The 24,137-nt window shown below is 42.1% G+C and overlaps 2 protein-coding genes across 2 annotated transcripts; both read left to right on the top strand.

The window, feature by feature from the left end:
* The first annotated feature begins 53 nt into the window (after positions 1-53).
* zhx1 (zinc fingers and homeoboxes 1) lies at positions 54-11,312 on the top strand. The gene is made up of 8 exons (XM_083918620.1): positions 54-265; positions 2,117-2,435; positions 2,552-3,015; positions 3,251-3,454; positions 3,670-3,885; positions 4,934-5,098; positions 5,408-6,625; positions 7,960-11,312. The coding sequence occupies exons 2-8, from the start codon at positions 2,234-2,236 to the stop codon at positions 8,230-8,232; spliced, it is 2,742 nt and encodes a 913-aa protein (XP_083774746.1). The 5' UTR covers positions 54-265; positions 2,117-2,233; the 3' UTR covers positions 8,233-11,312.
* Positions 11,313-16,473: 5,161 nt separating this feature from the next.
* Positions 16,474-22,477, top strand: cUnh8orf76 (chromosome Un C8orf76 homolog). Its single transcript, XM_083918622.1, has 8 exons — positions 16,474-16,673; positions 17,472-17,573; positions 18,122-18,265; positions 18,632-18,682; positions 18,872-19,016; positions 19,120-19,255; positions 21,527-21,659; positions 21,817-22,477. The coding sequence occupies exons 1-8, from the start codon at positions 16,569-16,571 to the stop codon at positions 21,991-21,993; spliced, it is 993 nt and encodes a 330-aa protein (XP_083774748.1). The 5' UTR covers positions 16,474-16,568; the 3' UTR covers positions 21,994-22,477.
* The last annotated feature ends 1,660 nt before the right edge of the window (positions 22,478-24,137 follow it).

Here is a 24,137-nt window from a genome sequence, read left to right on the forward strand (position 1 = left end):
ATGTCCGGCGTTTCCAGCATCTGCAGACCGGAGCTGTAGCAGTCAGACCGGTCTGTCTGCCTGCCTGCCTCCCCTGGGGTTTGGAGACCCGCAAAGCCCCAACACCCGTCAAAGCTAGCTGTTGTAGTCGCGGCCAGGCTGGGGCTGAATGGTTAGCCGGGGGAAGGAAGCAGAGACACCGACACACACAACCAGAAGACTGCTCTGCCGAAACCCAGGAAATCACTCCGCCTCACCTCGACACAGAGCACATTTCAGTAGTTCAGTAAGTTTACCGCCACCCGTGATCAATAATAATGAGTGCCCCGGCTAACACCGGCTACCGGCCCGACCTCCTGTTCATGCTAGAGCCTGTGGAGCTGAACTCACATGTCCCAGTGTGTTCATTTATCGCCTTAACCTTACTTTAATAAAAAGGAATGAGCTAGCCCACACCTCCACATTGTTATTGATGTGCTAGCTGTTAATGATGTCATGATAGCAGTGCAGCATTGTAGCATACTGTCACAGTGAGCGTTATTGTTACCAATGCAGTGTATTTACCAGCAAGAAGTGATGGACCCCAGGCATAGTGCTTTGGTGTCTTACAACAGTGTGCAACACCTGTCTCAACATCGAGACACACATGGAACCTGAAATCAAATATTTCTTTAGAATATGTTTTTGTAATGTGTGCTAAATGTGTAATGTCCTTGTGGAGTTCAAGTTATTCTGGTGATATCATGTGGGCCCTGCTACTGTTGGAAGACCACCACACTGACTGGACGATGCCCTTGTAATTGATGTGCAATTAGACACGAGTGATGTGAGGTTTGGTTCACAATTCAGTGCTGGAGTTGATGTATTTCAATCATATTGTTTTAGGGTTTTACAGTTTCAGTTGTCTGTTGTCTGAATCAATGAATTCATAGGGATGCAACCTCTGATTATTAGTATGTAGTGCATGCAATGTAAAAAAAAAAATGTCACAGGGCCCAAGGACGCATCTTCCAAATGCTTGTTGTTTCCCTCTGACCAACAGGTCAAAGATATTAACAGTTGTGTTCAAATGTACAGTTTAATCAGAGAAGGGCAGCAAGTACATGCATTTGAGAAGGTGGAAGCAACAAATGTTTAGTATTTTTTACTTTATAAATAACATAATATAAAATATTCAATTACAAAAGTGATTCATTGAGTTTCGACTAATCAATGTCATCACTTCGGAACAAACAAACTTCGGGCATCTAGTAAGGATGCCCCCTGGGCGCCTCCCTAGGGAGGTGTTCCAGGCACGTCCAGCTGGAAGGAGGCCTCGGGGAAGACCCAGGACCAGGTGGAGAGATTAGATCTCCACACTGGCCTGGGAACGCCTCGGGATCCCCCAGTTAGAGCTGGTTGGTGTGGCCCGGGAAAGGGAAGTTTGGGGTCCCCATGCTGGAGGTGCTGCCCCCGCGACCCGACCCCGGATAAGCGGTTGAAGATGCGATGATCACTTTGGAACACAGTTTAGTACATTTGCCATTAAAGTGACTATGTCGTGCAGTAATTTGCATGTATTACTGTAGTTGGTGAGAAATGCAAAGCGGCTGTTAGTTAGTCATTATACTGAATAAAGTGCAGGATCATATCGCCTCCCCCTGAGCACTTCATGTCATCCAGTGTCAGTGTTCACTTGTGTGTTTGGATACATAAACACCAGACTTTGCACACATAATGACAGTTTAGGTGTAAAGTTTACATTCATTCTATAAGAATTGAAAATGTGCAGTCTTAATGATTTCTAGAAATAATTACATATGTACCAATGTCTTACAATATGATGGTTATAAGCACGGTTGCAACTACCTACTGATAAATCCATTGTTTGTTTGTTTTTGTAAAGTAATTATTTTGTATAATGACCACTGCATTGTCACAAAGCGTGACAGCTTCAGATTGCTCCCTTTGTCTAAATAAGTTCTAATTCCTGAAGTTATTCAGTTTCTATTGTCAGGTAAGAAGAAAAGACAAACCACTCCTCACAGCTGTGCAGCTGCTTTCACATGACTTATAACACTGAAAGAGCCAACTAACAAAAGAAGTATTTGAGAATAAAAAAATGACATTTGCATATTTGTTATGTTTCCTCCACCAGAAATACCTAATTCAAGGACTCTAGCATGTGAACCCAACCACCTAAGACATGTGAGCCTCGACCTTTCTGTCCCATATCTTCTTTACACTGAATAGAAGTAAACAGTTTGATTTGACAATGTCGAGCCGCCGGAAATCGACCACGCCTTGCATGGTGCTACCCTCTGATGTGGTGGAGCAGGAAGAGGCAGAGGGAAAAACAGAAAGGACAAAGGAGGAAGATGTAGAGGAGGAGGAGGTGAAGGAGGGAGCAGAGGAGGGGCCGACTGCCGAGGAGCTGAGTCAGGCAGTGGTGGTGGTCCCCACCCCTCCAGAAACAGGTAAGATTGTTTTTGGCCTATTCTCACTTGTGTGGGCGACAGTGTTACTTTGTTAGCCTGAAATATACACAGCTGTGTCAATGAATGCATTATTATTATTATTATTATCATCATAGATGAGCCCAGTGTCCCTGCTGTAGAAGACAGCGAAGTCCTCACTCCCTCACTAAAGCACAGCACTACAAACCCTCCTGAGGATCCCAGCAGGGACCAGCCGACCCAGGAACAACAGTGTGATACACCCAAGGAGGGAGGAGCAGACCCTGCTACAGTTGCTGCCATTTCCCTCAGCAAGACCCCCATCATGAGGTTAAAGACCAAATCTGAACCCAAGAGGATTGCGGTGTCCCTGAAAACAGCGGACGAGGCGGTGGAGGGTTTTGGAACGATAGGCGAGGGAGAGGTGGAAGGAGATCAGGAACCCATCGAAGCTCCTCTGGGGCCAATGACTCCTGTGGAGATGCTGCTGCACGACTCCATGAAGATCGGGGGAGGCGGCTTGCTGGTCAGCCCGTACTCGGAGCAGCAGAGGAAATCAGCCACTCTAAACCCCACAGTTCTGCCTGCTGGCCTGGCACAGGTAGAAAGTCTTGATAATACATGCATGTTTTCAGACTCAACAGCAGCCTGCACAGCCACCAGTGTCCAGTAGGCTTTAGATAATGTTGAATGTCAGCTTCAGCTACAGAACCGCAGCCCTGCAGCTGATAGAGTTTCATTGTCATGTTCAGAGACACTTTGGTATATCAGCAGCTACCATGTAGCATTGTCAGTCCAAACCATTCTCATCTCCTCCCTGACCTTCTTTATTTCAGGTGCTTTCTGCTTTCCAGGCCCAGCAAAGTGTAGCAGCAGCTCAGCCTCAGCTGCTGATTCCCCTCAGCAGCATCCCATCCTACAGTGCAGCTATGGACACCAACCCCCTGCTGGGCAGCACATACAAGAAGTTTCCTTACCCCTCCATGGCTGAGATCAACATCCTGGCAGTACAGACACAGTTCACAGAGGAGCAGATCAAGGTAGATGAAGGTTGTCTGATGTTTTAGGTAGCTCACCTCTGCTGACGAAGGATGTTGTGTTCACCCCTCTCTATTATAACCTACATCAGATCCTTAACCTGTATGTTTTATGAGAAAAAAGGCTACCCCAATCTTAATTTAGATTAAATCTGAGCTATACTTAATATTTTATATTTTGTTCATGGTGGCGTCAAATGTACTTGATCTACACCCAGGTGTGGTTCTCAGCCCAGCGGCTAAAGCACGGTGTCAGCTGGACTCCAGAGGAAGTGGAGGAGGCCAGGAGGAAACAGTTTAATGGCACGGTGCACACTGTGCCTCAGACCATCACTGTCATACCTGCTCACCAGCTCTCAGCAGCTGCCAACGGCCTGCAGTCCATTCTTCAGACCTGCCAGATAGTGGGCCAGCCCGGCCTGGTATTCACACAGGTAGGTAAGGAAAGAAAACACAGTATATGTGACAGGACTCTCCTTTGATCGGACTCCGATAGCTTTATCAGCCATATAATTAAATGAGTGAATTTCCCTGCTGGGGACCACTAAGGTATATCTTATTTTATCTCAAATCAAGCTGCTTTTTTATTTGACTTTGTTTTAGCAGGTCTTGTTTAACTTGACTCAACTAAAGTTAGCCTGGCGTGGCTTGAATTTAGGTGGCTTTAACTTAATTAAAATTGACACAATTTGATCGTTGCTTTGATGTGACATGACAGACTTTTCCTACTTGCTGTATGTCTTTCAACTTGCATCACATATATAGGCAGTAATGCCTTAACAGTGAACCGTATTAGAAGCCTTTATTGTCACTGTAGACAATAGAACAATAGATATACAGCAGTTAGTAACAGATCACATATGGAGGATACTGCTGTCTCTGGGAATGAGCGATGTCAAAGCAGGTGTGTTCAATGAGTGGTGAAACATTTTATTTCTTTGCTTTAATTATGTTTGTATGAATATGGTGGGAATATGTGCCCATATATCTTTTACGACTGTTTTTAAACTACCGTATTTTCCGCACTATAAGGCGCACCTAAAAACCTTCAAATTTCTCAAAAGCCATCTCAAAAAATAAGCCATTCACTGAAGCCTTATAATGTGGTACGCCTTATAGTGCGGAAAATACGGTAACTGATATTATATTTGTTTTTGCCAGGTCATACAAGGTCGCAAAATGCTTACCTGATTCAGTGTTAGCTGATAGGTCTAGCGTTTTGTAGTGTCTTTTTAATTTACTTTAAATTATTTTGCAGTAGAGCTGGCCAATAGTTGCAAATATACTGTCTATTGTTAGCTCAGACTCATATTTACAAATAAGGGTAGAAAGAAAATGTAAGTCCAGTGACAGATGCATGAATGCATTACAGTTATACACTCAAAAACCATCTTTGGGCTTTCCATCCAGTACAGTGTTATAGATAATGACTACAGTCTCATTCATCCTCACTCTATGTCATTCTTTTCTGTCTCTGTACAGGTCGGCCCAGGGGGGCACCTTCCAGTGACCAGTCCCATCACTCTGACAGTGGCAGGACTGCCCAGCCAGTCCCAGAGCTCCAGCAGAGTTTCCTGTCAACCCACCCCAACAAACAGTGAGCTAAAACGGGCTACCACTGTCCAGCCTCCCTCTCTTTCTCCACAGGTGAGGACAGCACTTGTTGCGGACTTTTTTGCTCTTGTATTTTTTCTTTACCTCAGTCAGTGCACAAATGCCTAATGCCAGACAGAATTTGTTAACTAGTTACTCTGTGGAGTTGGCGGATTCTAAGGTCTGTACCAAGGCAACAAAATGCCAACATGGTGTTTTATCAGTTGTCTGTAATGGATGTCTGAACAAAGACTTGCACACATCTAATCTGTAGCCATTCGGTCCTTCTCCTAGCAGGTATTGTGCAAAATGGCCCTGTAGAAACTCTTAATTAATATATAAATCTCCCTTTCTCTTTCGAAGGAGAACTCTGCACTCAGCGCTGACACGTTCAGTTTGCGTCCTAAGAAGTCCAAAGAGCAGCTGGCAGAGCTGAAAGCCAGCTACCTGAAAAACCACTTTGTCACTGATGCAGAAATTTCACGGTTGATGAAGATCACCAACCTCACAAAGGGAGAGATCAAGAAATGGTTCAGTGACACCAGGTACAACCAGCGCAACTCCAAGAACAGCCATGTCATTGTTTTCCACGACGGAGGGGGCAGGGGAAGTGGCGGCTGTGCCAGTAGTGCTAGCACCACCATTATTATTGACTCAAGCGATGAGACCCCCACATCTCCCCAAACGCCGCGCACTCCTCCTGTGAAGGAAAAAGAGACACGGGCCAAAACGTGGAATCCATTCCCAGATTTTACCCTGCAAAAGTTTAAGGAGAAGACTCCGGAGCAGCTGGTGTCGCTGGAGGAAAGTTTCGAGAAGGGCACCACCCCGTCAGATGAGGAACTGAGCCGCCTGAGGACAGAGACTAAACTGACGCGGAGAGAGATCGATGCCTGGTTCACTGAGAGACGAAAAATGCCATCTGTCAGTACTTCCTCCCCGGATTCTTCAGAGGGAGGAAAGATGGAGGCAGGAGAAGGAGGAGCAGGAGCCAGTTCTTCTTCTCCTTCTGCCTCCTCGTCTCGTAAAGGTAATCAAACTCCTCCCGGCGGCCGTAGTAAGCAGTTGCCCTCCAGCAGCAGCAGCAACAAAGACATGAAAGATAAGAGTAAAAAGACTCCGGAGCAGCTGCATATTCTAAAAAGTGCCTTTGTGCGGACCCAGTGGCCCTCACCAGAGGAGTACGACCAACTGGCAGAACAGAGCGGCCTCCCTCGGTCTTACATCGTCAGCTGGTTCGGAGACTCTCGCTACTCGTGGAAGAACAGTAACTTGAAATGGTTCTTCCAGTACCAAAGTGGCAACGTCGAAGGGCCAACTGGCGGAGGAAGCAATAAAATGGGAAGCAGCAGCAGCACCGGTCGAAAAAGACGTGGCCGAAATCGTGGTTGGGGGCGGTCCCGAACCAGAAAGCAGCCAAGGAGGTCGGCCTCCTCCAGCGCAGATGTCGATAGAGCTCCTCCGTCGAAGAAATTCAAGACTGGGAGGGAGATTCTGAAGGAGTACTACATAAAGCACCGTTTTCTCAATGAGCAAGACCTGGATGAGCTCGTCACCAAGACCAACATGAGCTACGAACAGGTAATAACGTGAGAAGACTTATGTATGTGTCATTGTATTCCTCAATATGTTCTCTTCTCTTTTTCTTTTTCTTCTCCAGTTGCTAACACTGTATAGACAGATCAAGTCAGTTTTATTTATATAATTTACCTCAAAGGGCGTTTTACTTTACAGTGATTCTAATAAATAAGCGATGACAGAATGGCTCTCCCAATCAAAGACATGCATAGTCATGAAACGTATATACATTGTCACTGCTGCCACTAAATCTGTCAAAGTTTACCTTCTTAAATTGCCTTTCACCTAATTACATGGATTATATAGAGCCGCAAGCTGCTTGATTATTGTAAATTAAGCTTGTTGGGCTCAACACTGACTTTTAGAAGTGGGCACCAGGCTGGTAACCAGGCATCAGCGTTGGTTTGCCTTCTAACATTGAGTAATTAAGATTCCATGCAATTATATGTCAGCTTAAAAATGAAAATGGGATATAAAAGAGATTTATTACAGCAACTGAAAAAAACTAATAAAGTTTCCACAGTCAAACAACTTCTGAAGTTTATTTCAGACTGACTTTCAACAACAAACATGTGAACAAATCACATATATCACATCAACAACCTGAAACAGATGCAAACACCAAAGCTGATGTAAATCCACCTACACATTCAGCTTTGTCTGGTTCTGACTAACAGAAATATCTAAATATCACTAACAAATACTAAAAATGTCAAATGTCTTGGTTGGGGTGAACATTTTACTGTTTTCTGTCCCTATTTTCTATGTTTGAAAAAAACAGGCAACCTGGCAAATTTTACTATCAAGACTAGATTATATTTAATGTATATACATAATATCAATGAAGTTATTATAGGATAGCTGACATGAATAAGCTCTTAGTGGCACAGCCAAAAACTTAGGTATACTGAGGTCATGAGTGCAGAACCATGAACTGTTGGATCAACCAAACCTTTGAGGATTTGAAAGGAATTTAAACGGATGTATTTAATCATTGTTAATCTGATCTTAAAACACACACGTTTTAAGATGTCCAGTCCAAAAAATGTTCAGAATTTACCCTAAAAATCCCTAAAACATAAACATTAAAAAATGTGACATGTGTCTAGATGTCTAGTGCAAACTCATCTTTATGTCATTAAAACCCAGCATCATAAATTGCTACAAAGTTCTTACGCACCGTAGACTGAAAGAACCAAACAATCAGTGTTTTTTTCTCAGTCCATCAGGTAAATATTGCATGAATCCCCACAAATATCACATGACCTTGGGTGTCCTCAATGGTAGCTACAGCCTTGCCGTCATCACACTGTTAATGCGTTTCTCTCTGTCAAAAGGTGAGGGAGTGGTTCGCGGAGGTCCAGCGACGCTTGGAAACGGGGGCTGATCCCTTTCAGGAGGCGGCGGTGGGAAGGACAGATGGAGAGGCAGCGGGAGGGGGAGGGCAGATGCAGGGAGAGCCGTCAACGGCCACAGAGGAGCAGCCCGAGGTGGGAGGGGACGACGATGATGAAGAAGAGGAGGAGGAGGACGGCGATGATACGGACGACAGCGAGGTTTGGGAGCCGTCACGTAGCGTCAGGAAATCCTTGTCAGTCTCCGAAGACTAATGATGGTGGAAAGCACGGTGAAACATCACAGAATGTAATCAATGCTGGACCACAGTTAGCCGAACCAAGTCTTTTTGCCACTGATTTACATACGTACTCATTAATTCACAGATGGACTGTTAGCTTTAGCTCACTCTCTCCATACCTACTTATTCACTGTCCGACAAGAATCCACGGAAAGGAGCTTATTCAAACCCCAGCACCCCAAACTCTGGACATAAAGTGCAGTCTTCAAGCCGAAGATGAAACTTTTTTGAGATCAAACAGTTACCCAAAAAAGACAGTGTATCCATGCACATCCGTACATACGTTTGATGAAGACTGATTGTTGTAAGTGAGAGATTTAATAAGGACCATGCCCCCCCCCCCCCCCCCCCGGTAAATTTGCACTCCTTGCTTGCTCAAATGAAGCCAGTAAGGGAGATTTACCTACACAGAAAAGGAACCTGGAGCCTGTTATGAGCACAGGCTTAAAGTCAAACTTCAGTCTCCATTGTTATGAATGTTTCACCCCCCGGTCCCAAACTAACAGCGCACACTCATCTCTGTTTACAAAAGGTGCTTGAAATCGTACTGCAGCTAGATGTCACTGCTGACCAATGTCCCCAATGAAACTAGCACACATCTATTTGTGGAACTGCTTAATTTTACCTGTTACAGTATCTTTTTTTTCCCAAGCACCTGTGAAGATCATTGCAAGATCGGGATAGGAATCAGCAGATTGTTTGACGTTGACTGACAATGACACTGAAAGTCTCAGAGATGAATGCCTAAACGCTGTTAGACAAAGTACTTTACTGCTGATTGAATGCCACAGGATGTCTATTCAAGTCTTCCCTTTTTATCGTTTGTTGTTTCATTAATGTTATTAGTATTATAGATTTTTAACCCGACACGTCTGGATATGATGGGAAAATGCCAGTGTGTGTTTAGTACGCACTGCTAGTGATGTTTTTAAACAGATTTTTCACCTTTTGATAGAACACATCCTGTGCTATTAGGACCTTTTTAAAGGGTGATGCTGACGGCACAAGGCTGTTGTCCCAAAGTCGAATGTGTTGTCTCCTGAGCAGTGAGCTACGGTTTACAGTCTGAGGCAGAGGCACCATTTGTGAACTAAATCATAGCCACTGTGCAAACTAGAAACATTTCTCTGCAGTGTTTTTTGCTTAGAATTTACTCAAGGTGGGTGGGGATGGGTTGAACGGATGGACGCAATTTTTCAGATGAGGGAACTTTACCCGAATCATGTGAATGCAAGCACCAGCTGCAGCTTCGGTGCACATTTAGAGTAAGTCAATCCACAAGTTATCACCTTGACTGCAATCACCACCAAATCGCCAACACCTTGCCTTTATGTTTGGGCTAAAACAAGGCCTACGAATCGTTTTGGGTCTTAATCCATACTTTAAGAAAGACTGTTCAACAGTTTTTCAAATAATAATCTGACTCCAGTCTGCACTGAAGAAACAAACGTGAAGCACCTAAACTAAACTTTTAATAAATGCACTTTGTCCACTTGTATACATGGTGGACTCAATCCTGATTTGGCACCTTAATCTCTTATTATACCATAAAATGGCTCTGAGAGACCAAGTCTGTTTTGTTTGACTACAAACTAAACCAGTATTTTGCCTTTTTGATCCTCTGTGTGTTGTCAGCAGGATGAATCCATTTATCCACTTTTTTAATAATATGTATTATTTCATGGTTGGATGTTTATAAGGCTCAAAAAGTAGTAGAACAATCACCCACTGCTTTCTTTCGCTAAATTGCACAATTTAAGCCCCGTTTTTAAGCTTTCCTCCTTTTAAAAATGCACACGTGTTATATTTGTTGTTTTGTATTGTTGCTTTACACCTCTCCTTCGTCGCCCCCCACACGCCCCCTCTCCTCCAGGCCATTTTGTAAAATGACTCATGATGTGCACTTCCCAAGACATGTTTCTGTAAATGTTAGCAGTGTCCTGTTCTTCTCTGTCTCATTAAAACGTCTACGACACAGGCAGACAGATAGACAAACAGGGCTATAGGGACATCGTCGAAGGACTGAAACAACAGGCATTCTTGGAAAATTCACTTTCTCTCATGAAATGAAATGTTGTGATGCCTGGTGGGAAGTCTACCAAATAATGCTCAGCTTCTTAACTGTTTTCCTCACGCTTTACCGCTTTGAATGGACAGGACAGTAACTGGAACTGTCTGGACCACAGTTCTTCAAAAGGGGAAAGAGACTCTGACGAAGCTTTGCAGATAAACCTATGTGCCTACATGGCTCGTACGCTTGTTTGAACAGAATTTGAACAGCTCTCGACAGAAGATGAGAATTTGTGAATGCTTTGGGAATCACATAACGTTGGGTGATTCCTAAGGAAGGCTGGTTCAAACTAAGTTGTGATGCATGACCTTGCGCTGCTCTCTGCTGACGCTAAAAGAGGCCTAGATACTCTGAAGTTGACATTGGAAACTTCTGTTCTAAGTCCTTGAACGGATACCTTGGTGTTTCACATTGTGTTGTATTTTTTCACCAGGCACTTGTCGCACGACACGTTTGCACCTTTAGCTGTCCAATTGAATGAGTAACTTTGAAAGCAGTGTTGTCTGCTAACTGTAAACCAGCTACGACAGCTACTTTAAAGAACTGAAACCTTGAAACTTTTGTCTTCATGTGACAAGTGCTTGGCCGTGAAGAATAACAACTTCAAAATGTTACGGTATACCCTTTTGTCTAATACTGCATGTAATAACTAAGACAAACAACTGCTCATTTTGTACATACAATATTTTGGGTTGGTATACTTGGCACAGTGGAAGCTTAATCTGGGATTAATTCTTTATGTAGCTTTAATAACACCGCTTACTTTTCATAACCAAGTTGACTGCGAAACTATGGACCTGTTTTCTTTATTTAAAAAAGTTTCCCAAATCATTGACACATTTTAGGCTTACAGTCCTGTGCTCTGAACTATGTCATCACCACAACTGCAGCCATTGTACAGCAGCCATTTTGTGCCCTTGTGTTGAATCCTGGTACTGGACGCGTTAATCTGAAGATGCTACGAACCGGCTGTCAGCAGTTAGCTCGTTTCAGTCCACAGGTTAGGCTTAATCCTGCCCCGGGTATCCAGCCCACAGTCTTTTACAGTGCCCTGTCTGTTTTGAATGGTTTTATATGTTTCTATCTATGAAAACTGTCTTTACAAGTCTTTCCAGACATCAGTGGACTGCTTGTGTAAAAGACAGACTCATACAAGATGTACAATAGAGTAGTGTTTTTGTGTGTTTTTTTGGAGTTCAGTCAGTGTCTTTAGTTGCAGAACATATAGAATCAGAACTCAATGGAAAAGACGTGCACTTACAGTTGGATTGGTTGCTAAAACTAATGTTCTGGTAGCACTGGGAAGATTGCTTGCTAATAATGTGTCCAAATTTGAGGCTTTATACATATGCATTTAATGTAACAGAAATATTTAAAGGGGCTCTCCATGAATTTTACAAATTAAGTTTGCTTATCATGAGGAGTACTACTCAGCCTATGAAACCGTTACTGTTATTATATGTATGATATATGTAAGTGGCTCTGGGGGGAGTTTTCTAAAGTAAAAAGATAACCCTGATGATGTCATAGTGATATCATGAGGGACATCTCAGACTTTACAATTACAACGGTGAACATGCACTGTAAATGGCAGGTGTGGGTGGGGTTTTAAAACAGGGGATGTTTTCTGTTGTATTATAGCAAATGTAGGATCCCTTGTTTCTGGATCTTGACCCCTACTACATACTAAACGTCAAGATATTTCATCCTCTCCATCAGTGTGTCCCTTATGTGTCCTCTGACTTTATGGAATTGCAATACTGAATCAGTGGAGTACCCCTTTAATGATTTTCTGTCCATCACACAGCGCAGCCTGGCTCTGCTGCTGTCTCGTATGCCTACAAGGACAATAGGAATCATGTATTGAAATAGTTTCCCAGGTTGCTGAGGTGCCACGTCTGCCCCCTGAGTTGTGACTTTATATCCAACAGTCATCATGTATCCCAGCTAACCTAGTGGCGCCGTAGAGCTAACATTGTGATCTGAGTAGTTTACCTGATGTCCTATTGTGCACATGTCACATCTGTATCCCTCGCTATGCTCCTGCTAATAGTCCTCACTTGTTTTCTGTATTTAAACAGGTAGTTGGTTGAATGTTTCTTACAGCAATCAGAGATTCAAATGTTTTCACTATACAGCAGCCAGCTTTTTTGGCAAAATATATACTCCTCAGAACTGTAATATACTCATATGTATAAATGTTTGTTTGTTTGCTTTTTTTTTTTTTTAGCTCATTTACAGTGGGATTATCAGCATCTGGTTTTTCTGATCAAATTTTGATCTGTTTCTATCCCAAGTTATTGCTTCTAAAGAGCATGCTTTGCTTTGAACAGTTTTCTTTTTGTTCCCGCTGCGACGCAGTTCATACTCGTAGACCTGTTTGACTGAAGGATGACAGTGATCTCTCAGCTCCTGTTGGTTCTGTAGACACAGATACTGTAAAGGACTACAATGGTCTAACTCTTAATAAATGGGGAAGATAACAAATATTTACTGTGCCATTGTAAAAATTTCACCCCTGACTTTTTGCCAATTGCCATTTTGTCCCCTAGCTCTAGGTATTTCAAAATAAGCTGTGATCTCTTGAAAATCAACCTAATCTTGAACTGATAAGCCTTACCCAGTACACCTGATTGACTAGAAGGGATTCTGGGAATAAAACTGACTCACTTGAGGTTGAACTTTTTGCAGCTGATGTGGGCAAAGATGATGTTGATGGTGACTTATAACTATTATTCTGTGTCTACGGAGCTGACCGCTACACTAAGTTATTCCTACACTCTGCCTGTACATCTGAAATGTGTTAACAAACTGAGAGTACCTGTCATGAACTTTGTTTAAACATGGTATGTTTGTGCGCTCGCCTCTGCAGGCTTGCTTTCAAAAGCTAAAAACTCCTCTTGCGGCCCCTGCAATTATCAGCTGGTAACTACGAGACGTGAGGCAGACAATTTGTGCAATGTTAATTTAAAATCCCAGCTTTTATGGATTTCTAGCTTGATTTAGAAAAGATTTATATTTTATACTTGTTTGAGGACGAAACCCAATAAATTTTGATCAAAAGATGTGCACCTGTGAGAAACATTTTGCGTGTTTTGCTTTCTGTGTGAAATGAAACTGGAGTAGATACAGAGATGCAGAGAGGGAAGGACTGCGTAGTGTTCCCTTAAAACTATGACTCTACTAGTCAGTCGCTATTTAACTAGTGGACAAAACCACTTGGGGGTTAAGGAAACATTGTGGGTGTGGTTCACATAAATGCATCTGTAGCGTAACTACAGTGATGCATGGGACACAAACCAGGGTCTCCTGGGTGAAAGTTTGGTGACACATCCACTGCTATGACCTCCTTCCTACACAGACCTTTTAACCAAATTCTGGGGAGCTTAAAACGGCCGTGGTTGGATTACCGTTGATAGCCCGGTGCGTTTCCTCCAGACCCATGTCGATATCAAACGCCAAGGGCTGTGACAGTATTTGATAGGAATGAGGACAGGCTGGCAGAGCTGCAGAGACTTGACATGTTAGTAGAATTCAAATTAAATCTTACTTAAATCACTTAAATCTTAAGATTTGGGCTAAACCCATCAACAGCACTTCTAAATACCCATATATATTTGTTTACGGTTTAGTTACTCTAACTAGTATACGTCATTTTGTCTACTTACAGTATGAGTCATTTATTGGATTCATGGTCACAGTTGATAGTATTAATAGTGTTTTAACTAAGCCAACAGACGCCGTGTCAGTTGTTGAAAATACACAGTTTCATGGTTTTTATTTTCTTACAGAGTCCATCAAAAGTTAATTTGTTGAAATGTAACTGATCAACAAATGTATTTACACTCATTACTCATTTTACACACACACATACTCAGACAGGATCTATAGACATGCAACCAATGGAGAGATGTTAGAGCGAGGGGGCTGCCAGTGACCAGCGCCCTGAACAGTTGGGGGTTTGGTGCCTTGCTCAACAGCATCTCTGCAGTGTCCAGGAGATGAACTGGCACCTCTCCAGCCACCAGTCCACACTCCATTCATGGTCCACACAGGGACTGGAGCCAGCAGCCCTCTCCGGTTCCCAGCCCAGTCACCTATGGACTGAGCTACTACCGCCCCCAAAACTTAATTGGCCCGTACGGGGATCGAACCCGCGACCTTGGCGTTATTAGCACCACGCTCTAACCAACTGAGCTAACCGGCCATAGAGCCTTATGGTCCATCAACTCAAAGACAGAGAAAGAGAGAGAAAGGCCATCAAAGTGAGGGAGATTACTACAACCTAAATGGTAATTTAATGTTAAAGAGTCCTTACAAAGTAATCTCTTCATCCTACAGTAGATGTAAGTAGATACATTTGTGCAAATTAAAGTAAGTTGAAAGCTTTATTTCTGATCTCACTTGATTCTTTGGTCACCTGTATTGGACGGCACTAGACTGATGTTGCTATTTTCTCCTCCACAGTAAAGATGATGTGTGGAGTCGGATTGGTAAGTAGCTCACTTTGTGCAAATGTATGATTGATTGACACAGAAGTTTAACCCATTCAACTCCGAGAATACACTGGAGAATCAGCAGCTGTGATCACACATGAGCCCACTCTTTGTATGAGGGAGCTGCCAGGGTAAACTCCACTTAAAGTCGGGTGCTACTCAGTGGGATACTTGGGTTCACACATACAGCCTCACTGGTTAATGTCTAGGTAATTTCAGGTTTTCAATTAGGAAGACCCAGTCAGTGTTTCTGCACTACATCCAGGGTTACCTTGACGACAAGGAAGGAATGCTTACATCCGACCCACGGGACAAGCTGGAGGGCATGACAACATGCAAGTCTTAATATTACTTATTTAATGATTCAGAGATGATTAATGTTAGTAAATGTATTGTTCTTTTTTTATTGTTTGAGAGACTCAGTGTTCCTGCAGAGCAGCCAGGATTACTTTGACCAGAGAGCTGAAGTGGTCTTCTGTGTTCAGACTAATTCAGTAAGTATCTTAAGGAACAGAGACAAAAAGTTCACATATAATATGTTGATGATATTCATTTTAGCTAACTTCTTTAAAAGCATATTGTATTGCTCCGATAGTGTAACAGAAGAAGCCTGTGCATGTTTTCTGGACTAAATGATTCATACTTGTGAGTGATCAATGTTGGATACATGAGAGAGGATTTCGTCTGCATGCCTTAACAGTCGGTGAGTGTGACGTGACCACACTTCCACACAAAGGCAGGATCAGAGCTGCCCACTGAGCACACTCATTAACTGGTTTGGTTTCACATTCAATAAGAAACTCAGATTTATAGAGTGACACTTTGTATTGTGATATTTATTTACGGTCAGAACACACTTCCTTCACATCAAGACAAATCTGAAGGAAGGGTGGTATGTACATTAGTGATCAGTTTTGTGTTAAATAAGTATTTCAGTAGGTTAACTAGACTTTAATGTATTTCTTAAATGTATTATATATATATATATATATATATATATATATATATATATATACATACAAAAACCATTAGCACATATAGATTAATAGTGATGTGATGTGAATATTACAGGACATTCACACAATAGCCTTTATAACAGGTCAAATCTTATGCAGTCAAGAGGATCAGGGGAATAATTGCTATTATTTCCCAGAAGTCTAGGCTAATACTTTTATGTTGTTTACTAAACGGAGCAATTTCAATAACCAATTCATTTCTAGGAGAAAATTAATTAGAAAAAATGTGTTTGTGAATACAAAACAAATGTATAAAGGATAATGAAATGAATCAGATATTTAAGAGTGCCATCTGGGTTATTGTATACATGAATTAAATAGCAAAGATTAAATAGAGTTAGTAGGTTTTTTGTTTTTTTTTAACTCTTTTGGTTATTTCTCAAATAAATATAGGTGATACATTGTTTCCATTTTGTTTACAAAATGCACAGGAATTGTAAATGTCTTTATATGTAGCAATAGCATCTATTTATTGATTTTATGTATTGTAGGCTTACATTTTTTAACTGTAGTGTGTTGCGTGCGCTCATTTTCGTCATCCGTCGGAAACTTCTGTGTCCGCCCGGAACTATTAACGCCGAGCAGTGCATTGGTCGTGCATGTTAGAGTTACGGACTGCCTGAACATGAGGGTGTAAACAAACAGCGACGATAAAGAGCCTCACAGAGCTGTTTTTTCCCGGACACGCTCACCTGCTGGATTTGGGGAATTCAAGTCATTTGTCCGGATGGAGATCTTCGGAAGCACGTTTGATGACTCTGTGTTTCTGCAGGAGAAAGCTCGAGTCTCCGTGTCTCTGTCGTCCTATAACGCCAAAGTGTGTGAGCCAGCGGTGAGTGTGTCACTACACACACACACACACACACACACACACACACACACACACACACACACACACACACACACACACACACACACACACACACACACACACACACACACACACACACACACGCACACACACGCACACACACACCAAACACTTAAGGTACACACTTGTTAAACCTCCAGATAAAAAACTATATAAGATATAAGAACAACCCAACATGGGACATGAAATATAATAAATCATATAATAATTAGCCTAAAAAAAGGTTCTCTCCATTCTGTTCAAACAGGCAGGATTAAACACCAATAGTTTAGGCTACATCTCTGTTGTGAGCAATTGTTCCATTGACATTAGTGGGTATATTGAGCTGTAAAATAACCAGTTACCAGTTTCTCCCATGTCATTGCACCTAAATCCTCATTTTAGTCACTTCGTTTTAAGTGCACTACCTTTACAGATGGAGAAACACTGTCTGTCCAAATAGATTAAACAACATCTTCCTCACATTTAAATGTCTTTTACAAAACACACAATACATTATGTCTTGTATGTGTCCTAACATGTGAAATAGCTTTTATGTGAAGCTGCATATGCTGCCGTCCTTACCCTGGAAGAAGAGCTATCATGTCTCAATGGGACCTTTACTGGCTAAATAAAAGATAAATACAATAAATCCTAAACACCATTTGGTGGATATGGATAATGTTTGTTTTTGAATTCAGTTATTATTATACAAATTGCTTCAGATTGTATTTGTGGCACTGTAAATAATGCATTGTGTGATTGTCATCTTGTCTGCAGTGGTTCTGTGAGAGCACTGCTCTCCAAACAGATGATCCTTTGGAGAAGCAGAAAGTGTACAAGTTTCGAGGTGACTTGGCTGTGAGACAGGGGAACCATCAGGTAATTAGGTTTTATCAGTCATCTCTGTTAACGGCCACTGTGATGTTTCAGTTAGGCTGACAAACTGCTCATGAGTTGGTGACAAGTTACAGACAAAGAAGTGGAAGCTGTCACTTTAGTGTCCTTCAGAAATGCACATTTTGATCAGCCAGCTCCATGGGGACTGTTAACAACATACAGGACTGGTTACATCCTGACACACAGAAGAAAAAAGGTTTTAATGTTTTGATTTTCTTTTTTCTTTTAGTGATTGGGATGTAAGAATCGTATCATAAAGATTTTATCTTCATTATATTTATTTCTTGTTAGATATCTCTTGTAATGGAACTCAGGTCTGTTTCTCCACAAAAAGTACAGTACAGTACATTATAAAATTACATTTGGTCTAAGAAATGTAAGATTTATAATATTGTGCATTCATATGTGTGTGTGCACAACAAAAAAGACTCTTCCTAAGTGCCATGTATCCCTCCTTTGTTCTTGCTGTCATTCATACACGTCTCCACTGTGGGTGGTTAACCTTCTGTTCTCATGCTGTGGTGGCGTAGAAAGCCTTGGATGCATACAGCAGCTGCCTGGAATTGATCGCTGATAACAACCTGACCATCAGGAGAGATGTACTGGAGGGAATGGCCCGGTGCTGCACCAAACTGGGAGAGAGAGACAGGGCGCTGGAGTTTGCTGACGTACTGGTAATTCTTCTAACATTTACATCACTTGGTGTTAAAGAAAAAAATCCAAACAATTACACTGATTGATATATAATTTGTTTGTTGCCTCTCACTGACATGAAATTCTGCTCCAGTATTAAAAAGTCCACATTTGCTTATTGTGAGTCTTTTGGTTTAAATTCCCATCAATGTAGCTCCTCATTATTCCAGTCTGTGTGGACGGCTGTCTCTTACATCAGGAATGTTAGTTTCAAATGAACACACCACCCGGGGTGGTGCGTTCAATTTCATCTAAGAAATTATAACATAAAAATCTAAAGGAGTAAATTGAATTTTGTAACCTAATCTAATCTGATTTGTCGTAATGTGAAAATGATCTTTCTCCAGAGCAAAGATGCCTCCAACACCTGTCACCTTACCAGCCTCCTGCTGCTCAAGGTCAGCATTAGCCAGAACACACACACACACACACACACACACACACACACACACACACACACACACACACACACACACACACACACACACACACACACACACACACACACACACACACACACACACACACACACACACACTCGCACTCTTTGGAAATCAATAATACTATTGTTGAATTCAAATGTAAAGGTCAGCATCTACCAGCACTTTGGAGCTGCAGGATCAAAGATGTGGCCTCTGCAGCAGCTGTGCAGCCTGCTACCCTTCAACCCCTGGCACTGGTACAACCTGGGACAGACGTGCCTGCAGCTGCTGGAGAGCAACAGAACCATGGGTAGGGGGGAAGTTCATTTTTTTTCTAGCAAGCTGTTGTAACAAACGTGCAGATGAAAGTGAAATGATTTGTCCTCATGGTCTGATGTATTTGTCTTCATTAGGGTCGTGTTCCCCGCAGAGGTGTGAATCAGCAGGAGAGCAGAATGATGGAGAGACTAAGGAACAACAGGAAGAGGAAGCGGAGCTCGAGGAGAACAGAATCTGGCTGAAAGCTTGCACCTGTTTCATCAGGACGAGGTACAGCATAAGGATCGGAATCACTTGCATACACACAGCACATCAAATGTCAGCCAAACATCCAATAGAAGTGGGTAGAAATACAGTTGAGAACATATTGTAATGGTTGACGTCACTGGAAAGAAGGGCTGGACGATAATTAAATGATACAAATACATCTCTTACAATGGAATCATGATGAAATATTATATCAGGACATCATGATACACTGTTATGTCATCTACATTGATAATAACAAGCACTTTAACTCATTTCTCCAAAAATCTGATGTGAAACATTATCTGAAGATTGCAGTTTTGTTTTTACGTCACATTATTTTTGTGCATACATGTAAACACCCTGTCACTTGAAACTGTTAATTTGGCACGGAAGTTCTCCGTAAAATAAAAAAATAAACAGTGCTATTAATTTATCAAGTATTAGGCAAGGCAAGGCAAGGCAGCTTTATTTGTATAGCACTTTTCATACACAAGGCAGACTCAAAGTGCTTCACTGCACAACATGTCGTGAATTCAAATGCATTACAGGAAGACAAAGAGAATAAAAACATAGACAATAATCAAAACAGTGCGGACGTTAAAAGTGCGAAGATTTAGCAGAAAGCTAAGGTGAACATAAAAGTTTTCAGTCTAGTTTTAAAAGTGGTCAGAGTGGGTGAAAGTCTCAAATCTTCAGGAAGTTTATTCCAGCTGTTTGTTGCATAATGACTGAAAGATGCTTTCCCTTGATTTTAGTTTACTCTGCGAACCACTAACAGATTGGTCTCAGAGGATCTTAGTGATCTAGAAGGCTTATGTAGTGGGAGCATATCAGTGATATACCTCGGCCCTAGACCATGTAGTGATTTATATGTGAGCAGGAGGATATTGAAATCAATTCTCTGACGTACAGGAAGCCAGTGTAATGATTTAAGAATTGGTGTAATGTGCTCACATTTTTTGGTCTTTGTTAGAACTCTAGCAGCAGCGTTCTGAACAAGCTGTAGCTGCCTGACAGTTTTTTTGGGAAGACCTGCAAGGAGACCGTTACAGTAGTCTAGCATACTGGTAATAAAGGCATGGACAAGTTTTTCTAAGTCTTGAGCTGACATGAGCCCTCTAAGTCTTGTTACATTTTTAAGGTGATAGTAGGCTGATTTTGTTACTGATTTGATGTGACTGTCGAAATGTAAATCAGAATCCATAATAACCCCAAGATTTCTGGCTTTATTTGAGGTTTTCAGGGACAGTGATTGAAGGTGTTGGATGACTTTCTTTCTTGGCCCCAAAAACAATTATCTCAGTTTTTTCCTCATTTAGTTGAAGGAAATTTTGGCACATCCAGTGTTTGACCTGCTCAATGCACTGGCACAGTAGATCTATGGGGCGATAGTCATTTGGTGATAGCGCTACATAGATTTGGGTGTCATCGGCATAGCAATGGTGGTCAATGTTATTATTTTGCATGATTTGTCCTAGTGGGAGCATATAGATGTTAAATAAAGTCGGCCCCAAGATTGAACCTTGGGGGACTCCACACGTTACGTTGGTTTGTTCTGATACAAAGTCGCCAATGGAAACAAAATAGAAAATTCACAAAGAAGTATACAATAATAGGCTTTACCATGTGGTTATTTCATACAGGCTATTTAGTTATGAAATTACCAGAAAACCTGCTATTTTGCAATGTGTATCATTATCGATACACCTGCACCAGGACAGAAGATTTTGGCCGTATTGCCCCGCCCTACTGGAAAGACCAGCAAAACACCTCTTGAAGGAAAGGAGCTTGTGGGCTTAAAAAAATCGAAGCAAGAAATCTACAACTGTAAAATACCTCATTTTAACCACTTGTCTGAAGTTCAGCCAGATAATCTGAAAATGTGACAGTATTTCCTAAAACTATCATCTCATCTCATCTTCAACCTCTTATCCGCGGTCGGGTCGCCCTTTCCCGGGCCACATTAACCAGCTCTAACTGGGGGATCCCGAGGCGTTCCCAGGCCAGTGTGGAGATATAATCGCTCCACCTGGTCCTGGGTCTTCCCCGAGGCCTCCGACCAGCTGGACGTGCCTGGAACACCTCCCTAGGGAGGCGCCCAGGGGGCATCCTTACTAGATGGCCGAACCACCTCAACTGGCTCCTTTGCGCTGAAAGGAGCCAGTTGAGGTGGTTCGGGTTCCTTAAACGAATTAAATAAAATATGAGTGCGAATGTAATCATCTGAATGTGTGCTTACGAAAAGTTTAAATGTTAACCGTAGTGTCTCCTCGTCTCTTGTGTCTCTCTCAGGCTCCTACTGAGGATCCTTCGACAGCAGCAGTCCTCCTTTGTGTTGCAGCGTGCTGAAAGCACCCTACAGACCACAGATGAGCTGTTACAGAGGCTGAATCCCAAAGAAACAACCCTGCAGACTCTCACTGAGGTCAACACAAGCTCCTGCTTTTCTTATACTACATGCTTTGCCAAGGACTAAAATTCAGGCAGTTTGGGGTTGGCCTAGGTTTGCAGCTGAGTTACAATCAGTGGATATTTCTTTTTACACAATAACACACTTTCAGTTTCTCTCTGTTTGATCTCAGGTGGTGTCAGAGGACCTGATCCCAGATAAGATGAGGGAGGACTACCAGGACGGGGAGAGTCTGGCCAGTGTTTGTGTGCAGAGCTTCAGTGAGCGCTGGTGGAACAAGATCTTACTGACTGGAGTGCTAGAGACTGACGGCTGTCAACATCAGACAATGAGGGACACAGAGTCCTGAGATGCCTGTTTGCAGAGAAGACTTAAGTATAGTACAGTATATATATATATATATATGATCCAAGTCCTGAAACAGAAGTGGCCGTTTATAAGAACAAGTGCCCATACATGTAGAAATACACAAATACAGGTCAAATGCTAAATTTTAATGTTGACAATCTCAAAAATACCAAAAAAGCATAGTTGTCAATAAATGTAACAAACGTTTCATATTCCCCTCTTCACTTAATCCAAGCACAGGGAGAACTGCTCAGTGAATGCAGTTGTAGTTAATCCTTCAGTATCAAACTCACCAGACGTACAGCGATCACGTTTCATCCACCTCTTCCTGTGTGTAACATCATTTATAACAGTGAATCTGTTCTGCATGAGACAGGAAACAAAGTGAGACATTTCCAATTCTTTGAATGTTTTGCCTAAAATGTCATTTTTATGCCTTAACATGTTCATATCTTAAGAATGATTTTAATAAAATGTTTTTTTTTCAGAAATATTCTCAAGCATTTTGTCCAGAGGTAACCTAAATGGGTTGGAAACAAATGATAGGCAGACATTGTTGGCATGTCACAGCAGGGAGAGCATGTGGTTTATTATTAACAGCTCCACAGATGTGCCTGTTCCAGTGTTACTGTATGTGCAAAGCCATCGTTAATGTTATTACTTCCACCCGTGCTCCTGCTACAAGTCAAAATGTTTGCTGTGAAAGGCCTGTTGTTATTATTATTATTATTATTATTATTATTATTATTATTATTATTATTATTATTAGATCCTGACATTTAGGCGCTGTCTGCCTCCAACATTAGCTGTTCCAGCAATTGACCCTTTATTCCATCAAAATCAACCTTCTGGGCAAGTGGTTAGAGCAGGCGCCCCATCTAAAGAGGCTGACGGCAGCAGCCGCGGGTTTGACTCCAACTTGCGGCCCTTTGCTGCATGTCTCCCCCTCTCTCTCTCACCCCATTTCCTGTCTGTCCTTTATAATAAAGGCTTGAAAACGGCCAAAAAAAATCTTTAAAATCAACTTTCCACTGTAAGAGAAAGATCGGCAGGTGGTCGTAGAGGTTTTTGTTGGGGATCATTAAAGCAATTCTTCAATTCAACTGTAAATTATAAAATAATGAACACTTTCAGAATCGGTAAGGGGAGGCTTTGTTTTATTCTTTTACATGGATAATAAAAGCTCTATACATGGTCAGCCCCCACAGGTGTGTTCACTTAAATGCCTGATCAGACGTTCAGACAGCCCTTGATGAATGAATCACATGTTGCTCCTCCCAGCATTAACCTGAGCAGAGGTCTAATGAGCTGAAAACACGCGGATGTGCATGGCCTTGGAAAAAGAAGACTATTCTGTTAAAATACTTTCCACATCACATTTTGACAAAATTCCACAGCCTTTCCATTATTAAAAACATTTACTAAGCCGTTATTAAATCAGCAAATTAGATCAACTTGGGGGTTTTAAAGGCCCTGAACACCTACACAGGTGTTTTCAGTTAATCCGATTGATTAGACCTCTCCTCAGGACTTTGTGGGTGTGTCTAATGTGATTGATTGACATCTTCCTGGGTGTCCTGTTAGCTTTGTTTCACCGTTTAAGGCAGGACAAAGTGGTATTCTTAGAGGTAGAAGGACATTTATGACCTCATAAATCCCCACCAACATCTCATCAAAGCCCCGCCCACCTTCAACCCAAGCAGAAGTCTAATCAGCCAGAATAACTGAAAGCACCTGTGTGGGTGTTCAGGGGCTTTAAGAAAATAAAATACATGTTTGTTTGTTTTTACACAAAAGGCACAAAGGTTGATGCTAATTATTCGCAATACAGTTATATTTCACAAGCTTAACAGCAGAATATACTGTACATTTCAAATTAATGTGCCTGTGTGTCCACATATGTGTGTATATAACACCGAAGGTCAAACTGTAAGGTCCTGCTTACATTTGGCCTGCTGGGTGTCTGTGAGTCATGCTCTTGCTCCTTCCTAACGATGTGTTCATGCTGCTCTGGAATGGCCTCCAGCCCACCTGTCCGTCCGTCTTCTGTCCCGTCCCGTAGGCGGTGCCGAATGAGCTGTGACGCGTCACAGGTCTGGCTCTTTCAGTGGGACTCTGAAGCGCCCAGTTTAGCCTAGGAGGGGG

The sequence above is a fragment of the Echiichthys vipera genome, assembly GCF_963691815.1.
Source record: "Echiichthys vipera genome assembly, chromosome: 8".
Lineage (NCBI taxonomy): Eukaryota > Metazoa > Chordata > Actinopteri > Perciformes > Trachinidae > Echiichthys > Echiichthys vipera.

Coding starts and splice junctions, on each gene's coding strand:
- zhx1 (XM_083918620.1), top strand. CDS start 2,234: ATGTCGAGCCGCCGGAAATCGACCACGCCTTGCATGGTGCTACCCTCT. Junction 5,099..5,407: donor CTCCCTCTCTTTCTCCACAG/GTGAGGACAGCA, acceptor TCTCTTTCGAAG/GAGAACTCTGCACTCAGCGC. Junction 6,626..7,959: donor CCAACATGAGCTACGAACAG/GTAATAACGTGA, acceptor CTCTGTCAAAAG/GTGAGGGAGTGGTTCGCGGA.
- cUnh8orf76 (XM_083918622.1), top strand. CDS start 16,569: ATGGAGATCTTCGGAAGCACGTTTGATGACTCTGTGTTTCTGCAGGAG. Junction 18,683..18,871: donor CCAGCCTCCTGCTGCTCAAG/GTCAGCATTAGC, acceptor TCAAATGTAAAG/GTCAGCATCTACCAGCACTT. Junction 21,660..21,816: donor CCCTGCAGACTCTCACTGAG/GTCAACACAAGC, acceptor GTTTGATCTCAG/GTGGTGTCAGAGGACCTGAT.